The following is a 6993-nucleotide window of genomic DNA, read 5'->3' on the forward strand; positions in this document are numbered from 1 at the left end:
TATCTCTTCATTTGGTGTTCTAGGGTTTCAGGATTGTTGATTCTCTGTTTGGCTTAGTTTTTCGGATCTTTGTTGTGGAGGGACGGCGTGGTGTTTCTGCCTAGGGCGCCATCTTGCCGGAAGTCTCTTTAATATGTCTTTTATATGAGAGAAATCACATTTGGTATTTCGATCAAAGATTTATCAGGGAAAATGAAATAAGTCAGCTTAACACATGCTTATTTAAGAAAATTTTATATGATGTTTTAATAAAGGTTTATGATATCTTTTTGAACTTAGTTCTCTTTTAAAATTAGTAAGAACCTGCTATGCTGATTATACAGTTTAAATTATTATAAAACAAAAAGTATCAATAAAGCTAACAAAGAATAAAACACCTGAATTTAAGAACAAAGTTAACAGTTAACTCTTACTATTATCTTTGTTTTATTAGTGCCCTGCATCATTCAAATTGTTTTCGATTACTTATAAAAATAAAAATTATTCAGTTTATTAAAATAAAAACAAGTTTAAAAATAAAGCTAAATCATGGTGAAAAGAAAATGAGAGATGAAAATAAACAAGACCACTGAGAGTCCGCATTCAGAAATGTGTACCCAAGATCCCACACTACTGTGAATAGAAAATTTCACTCCTGAGTTTCTTAGCAGCCAAAACATAAAAGGAAATATAGTTATAGCAGATTTCCCCAAAGTGTATTCCTCAAAAACTCAATTTTATAAGATTGTATGATCAAACTAACTTAGAAATGAAGGCTGTTGTATTCCTCTTCTAGAAATAATTATGTTCACATTAGCACATTAAAGGCTCTTGGAGGTTCTATGATTAAAAACAATCATAACTTCAGTGTTTCTCAAGCATGTTTGGTCAGCTTTTTTTTTCACCTACACTTGTTAATATTTTCCATTTGAGGAATCAGTGAGATACTGTTCTTTAACTAAAAACAGTTCTTTGCTCTAGAGGAGCTTACCAGGGTGAGACTTGGGAAGCTTCTTTGGATTCCACAGAAGGGATAGGATGTATGTAGTGCAGTGGGCCTCATCCTCAGTAAGTAGCTACCCTATGTACAATCATGCATTTCAGATGGCTGTTTTCATACTGTTTCCCTCAGTGTGAATTGGAAACATAATCTAAATAAGTTGCTAAAAAGTTTTAAATTGCTTATAAATTGCCTTGCAAAAATATAAAGACTTTAATTTTCTAGAGAATGAGTTCAGTTCTCTGTTGCTAATGCAAATCCTTTTGTGTCTTTGCTTCATTATTTATACCCATCTTTTTCTGAAAAGGAATTGAAGGGCAAAAACTAGAGATGAGCAGAAATGCATAGCAGAATATTTAATTGTGTGGTTAGTTGAGGTGGTGTCTCTGCTGATGTTACAGACAGAAGCTGAGAGAAAACGGGGAAGCTCATCTATGATAATGCAAAATATCTGTGGCTCCTAAGAAATGGTGGTGGCAGAGGGCCCACAGGGGTATTGTTTTTGAGCAAAGGTGCAGGCAGGAGCAAGAATCTAAATGACAGTCACAAACAGAAAGCAGCACCACAGAAAGCAGCTGTAGGGCAAACAAAGGAAAGTTCATACTGTAGAAAGAGAGCACGTAATAACAGATCAATTTTTTCCTGCTTTGCCAGCTTAGATATAGCAATCATTTCAGTAAGGTCATTTTCAAATTTGAGCGGCAAATTTCCCAACACGTCTTTTCCATTTTTGATCTAGGATTAATTTAGTACTTTCTTTTAGGTGTTGTGATGATTGAACTGCATGTTTTGTGCATAGTATAAGGAAATGAATATATTTCAACACAATCGTTGGTTGTCTGCAGTACTGAATCTATGATTAGTTTTGGTTTAAGGTATTGAGGACAGGATCCATTGTATCTGCCTTTAATCTTAATATGATTAAGGTTTATTTTTCTTTTCAGGCAAGAGTGCAGCACTGCATCTGCTCTGTAGCCAGTGACCACTCAGTAGGACTTCTAAGTTTGCGAGAGAAAAAATGCATTATGCTGGCGTCTCGTCACCTTTTCCCTATCCAAGTAATCAAGTGGAGGCCTTCTGATGATTACCTGGTGGTGGGATGTTCAGATGGCTCTGTGTACGTCTGGCAAATGGATACTGGTAAGAACAAGTGTAAAATATAGAATAAAAAATAAAATGGGTATATTTGATTTCCTAGAAATTAAAAAAAAAAAAAATACACACACACACGCACACATATGTATACACACGTATATGGGGAAAAAAAGGCCCTGAAGTGTAAAAAAGATTACTACTTTTATTTCTGATAACTGCTTTTTATAAAATTCTCGTCATTATCAGCAAAGAAATATTTAAGTGCCCTCTTATTTGTTGTGCTATGTGAAATACTTGTAGAGCAATTCACCAATCTCTAAGGGCATGTAGTTGAAGACAATATACAGATGAGGATAGACACACAGAAAACCAAGTCATACATGTAACAAAAATGTAAGTGATTTCTAGGTAATTCATGAAGTAAATTGTGAACAAGGTGACGGAATCATGTTTGTCTCAGGTTCACAAATGATGGATAAGATAAAATCCTCTTTTATTTAAATCGCAGGAAAGCAATGCTGGGCAGTTAATTGTAGGTGGTGATTGAAATAAAGGTTTCAAGTTCTGGAGAGAACACATAAAATTGTTTCAGAAATTTTATGTGTAGGGATGTAATATGGAACAAGTAATTCTTGGCTTAATAGCACATACAGTGATGTATTTGCATACAGAATCTCATGGTTTTCTCTGGGAAACTTAAGTATGTAAGGAAATGTTTTTTAGTTAAGGCTTTTTGGGAAACACGTTCTATCTACTCTGCTTTTACTGTCTTAAGTAATCACCTATCAGTAATTTAAAACCTTTTTTTTTAATGTTTCAAAGTTGTGCTATATAATATTTCTACTAAGTGTTTTCCTTCTTTATTTTTTTCTTTGTTTGTTTTAAGTAATGCCTTTTGAAGTCAGACTATATACATATTTCTGCTGGCACTGTGGAGCAATAGGGAGTTCTATTAAGATGTTTTAGAATAAATAGTTGTAGTCTTCAGTGATCTTTTATTCAAAGGCCTCATTTTACATTGGTAGTAAGTAGTCAATCTTGACAAGAGGGAGCACTCCTGAAGTGCGTCAAACTTCCTGCTTTTGCACTTTTCTTTTTCTTGTCTGATTGCAAAAGAAAAATCTTACTTTTCAAATTTTTAAAGTGCAAAGGTATTAGGAGAGAAAAAAGTATTAACCACTGCCCAGTGGTAAATGTTAACATTTTGGTATATTTCTTTATGGTCTCATTTCTATGCATTTTTAAAAACATAATTGCTGTCATCCTACATGTGCACATTTGTATCTTGCTTTTGTGTTCCTTTATGTTACGGCTTATCTCCTGAGCAGCACAATTTTGTGTTTGCTGGTTTGGGCCACCTGACAAACTAAATATATGGCGTTTGTCCTGGGCTCTGAAGTCAGACTGTTCGGTTTGAATCTATGATCCAGCACTTGCTCACTTTGTGACCTTGGGCAAGTCACTGGACTTCTGTTCCTCTGTTTCCTCATCTGTGAAATGAGGTTGATAAGAGCTTCTATTTTGTAGTGTTGCTGGGAAAATAAAATGAGTTCACATTTACCTGGTGTGTGGTAAACATAATGTAAGTGTGTATACGTGTGTGTGTATGTGTCAGTGTGTGTATATTAACTGTTATTAAATAAGCATGTTGTTTAACTAGTTATTTTGTTGAACTTAGGAGTGTGACATTACCTACATTTAGAAACATTTTCTTTGAAAATTAGTACTGAAGAAAGTAAGTGCTTACAGCAAAAATGACATTCATAAAACATTATATTTAAAATCGATATATCTTTAATAGAAGAGTGTGCTGAGCTTTTTAAGGACTTGTTTAAATTAAATAAGATGAAGAAGGAGAATATAATTTTCCAGATACTTAAATATATGAAATTCTTTACAAATGAGACCTTACCAAAAAAAGTTACTTTTCCAGTAATTTTCCTAGAAGAAAAAGACAAATAGGTCCTAGCTTTAGGAGTACTGTAGGATATTATTCTCATAATCACTTTAGTATAACTGAGCCGGTAAGCACAATATATAATATTGAAAATTTTCAGTTATCTTCCGACCTTCAAGAGGATTTGGGCAAACAATCAGTCAATGCAGCAGTCTTAAATCAAGGTAAAAATAGAAAGGCAGAATTTATTTTGGATTTCAGCCATAATAGCAGGTATACATTCTTTTTTCCTCCTTGTTGTTCAGGCTTTAGCTAGTGATATAAAGGTCCCTGGGGAGGCAGTAAGGCACATCCTGAAGGTATTGACATTATTTATTTATTAAATTTATTTATTTATTAAGTAAATAAAAAATGAAGCTAGATAAATCAGATTCAGACAAGGTTTGATGTATGAAATGTATTTAAACTCTGAGAAGATACTTTATCCCTTTTCTTATCGTCCTGGGAATTTATTTTTACAAATAAAGGTATATTACACTAAAACTGTTCATGCATATTGGGCAATTTTTTGTGTTTGTTGCTGTGAACTATACTGGTGTCTCTAGTTTAAAAACTTAAACATGTCTTTCCTTTATACTTTTACGAAGCATTTTCTATTACTTTCTTTTTCCTTCAGATAGGTAATTTTCATTTCCAGTGTTTATCTTAATGAAGTTGAAGTTAGTAATGTAAAATTTAACTTGTGAAACAGAGGTCAAGAATCTGATTTTTTATCATATGAAATCAAAGTTCCTATAGAAGAATCTTGATCAAAAGGGGGAAAATGAAGAACATAAGTTCAAATTTTCATGGAATCCAGACTTTCTGTAGCCATGGATGCTGGATGAACCCCTGAAATTATTGCCCTGAGATTTTTTTTTTTTTTATTCAAGTTAAATTACTTTATTTTTAGGTTTTTTATCAGAATAATTTTTATCCAATATATATATTGATTATAAATATATCTTGTGTATTACAAAATAATTTGAGGTGAAAGTCACAAAACATACAATTAACCATTTTTAAGTAAACAATTCAATGGTATTTAGTTTATTTACAATGCTGTGCAACCACCCCTTTTACCTAGTTTCAAAACATTTCCATCACTCCAAAGTAAAACCCCTTACCTATTCAACAGTTTCTTTCTATTGTCCCCTTCCGCCAGTTCCTGGCAATCACCCAATCTGAGTTCTGTCTCTACGGATTTATATATCCTGTATATTTCATATGAATGAAACCATACAACATGGAGATAATTTTTAAACCTTAAACCAAAAATATCCCAAGTCTTCTTTAAACCAAACAATAGTTTAGCTTAGCTAGTAAAGAATGTCTGCCTTGAGCTTGTGTTCTTTTAAGAACCATCTGTATGGGATCAAATTGACAACATCAACTCAAAAGATTAGATGGGAAGCTTAGGGGACAGTGAGTTTATGTTAATGGAGGTGGAACGACTCAGAAAATGAGGGTGAGAATGGCTGTACACCTGGAAGAATGTAATCAGTGTCACTGAATTGTACATGTAGAAATTGTTGGTCTGTGTTCTGCTATATATATTCTAAACAACAAGAAAAAGAAAATAAGTTATATATATTTTAAAAAAGAAAGAGATGGAGAGTTCCGGCAAAATTGCGCTCTAGGCAGAAACACCATGCCGTCGCTCCACAGCAAAGATCCGAAAAACTAAGCTGAACAGAGAATAAAACAATTCTGAAACCCTAAAACATCAAATGAAGAGATAAAGAACTCAGCCAGGCACCAAATGGAGTGAGAAAACTGACAGAGAATGGAGAGCGAGGAGAGATTCATGCAGAGGTCCCCTACCAGCTAACTCAGCGCGGATCCGCCATCTTGGACTCCTATCGGAGACCAGCAAACGGGGTACGAGAAAGCAGCCTCATGGAGCATCCAGCGGGAGACAAAACAACCTGTAATTTGTGATATATGCTTTCCCACCCCCCACCCCTCCTCACCCCGACTCGGCCTCCTCTGCTTCCCGCGGCCACAATCTCTTGACCAGGAAACACTGGCTGCTTGGATTCTACACACCCAAACGGGCGGCTCTCTGAGTGCCATTTGTTGGCTGCTTGTGTTCCTTTTTTCCGCTTCTTTTGATTTCTTCCTTGCCTCTCGCCACCACCCCCTCCTTTCGCTCGAGTACCTCGCTCCGTGCGCCATCTTTGCTTCTTCTTGAGGGGCTGCAGAGTGCCGGTAATTTGTGATATATGCTTTCCCACTATCTACCCTTCTTAACCCACACTCAGCCCCCTCTGCTTCCCATGGACACAGTCTCTTGCCCAGAAACAACAGCCCGCACTAGCTGGCCCTCTGAGTGCCATTTGTTGGCTGCTAGTGTTGCTTTTTTTTTTCTGCTTCTTTTAATTTCTTACTTGCCTCTCGCCACCTCCCCGCCTTTCGCTCGAGTACCTGGCTCCGTGCACCATCTTTGCTTCTTCCTGAGGGGCTGTGGAACTCCATTCGAGTGTGGAGCTGCTTCCCAGTCTGGGCTACCTCACTGGTGGGATCCCAGGGCTTTTGTTTGTTTGTTTGTTTTGAATTGTTTGTTTGTTTTCTTTTCCTTTTCTTGAGTTGGGAGCCCTTTTTGGCCAGGCAGAGCTGCATGGCAAGGAGACTCCCCTTCGGCTTCCACATACGTGTAGAGGGATCCCTGAGGACATTTCTTTTATCGTTGGTTTTTTTTGGGGGGCCTTTCTTGTTCTTTTTTTTTTTTTTTAATTTGTTTTCTTTTCTTTTCCCTCTTTTTCCCTTTTTGTCTTTCTTCATTGTGCAGTTTCTCGTCTCTCTATATCTTCCTTCTCTTTCTGTTCCCTGAATACCTGGCGTTGTATACCTCTACGCCTTCTAGCCAGGCGGTACTGCAACACCTGAGAGTGACTTCCCCAGACCTCATAGCTGCACTGATGGGATCCCTGGGAAATATATGGTTCTTTAACCTTTCTGATTCTTATTTATTCATTCTTTT

The 6993-nt window shown here is 36.2% G+C and overlaps 1 protein-coding gene across 2 annotated transcripts in view; it reads left to right on the top strand.

Moving 5' to 3' along the window:
- The window catches only part of WDR7 (WD repeat domain 7), a 426984-nt gene that overhangs the window by 71818 nt on the left and 348173 nt on the right, over positions 1-6993 (top strand). For both annotated transcript variants that reach the window (XM_004379257.2, XM_023733984.1), the window contains exon 13: positions 1924-2119. In XM_004379257.2, coding sequence (XP_004379314.1) covers positions 1924-2119 — 196 coding nt within the window. The remainder of the gene's footprint in view (positions 1-1923; positions 2120-6993) is intronic.

Source organism: Trichechus manatus, unplaced genomic scaffold, assembly GCF_000243295.1.
Source record: "Trichechus manatus latirostris isolate Lorelei unplaced genomic scaffold, TriManLat1.0 scaffold00063, whole genome shotgun sequence".
NCBI classification, from domain to species: domain Eukaryota; kingdom Metazoa; phylum Chordata; class Mammalia; order Sirenia; family Trichechidae; genus Trichechus; species Trichechus manatus.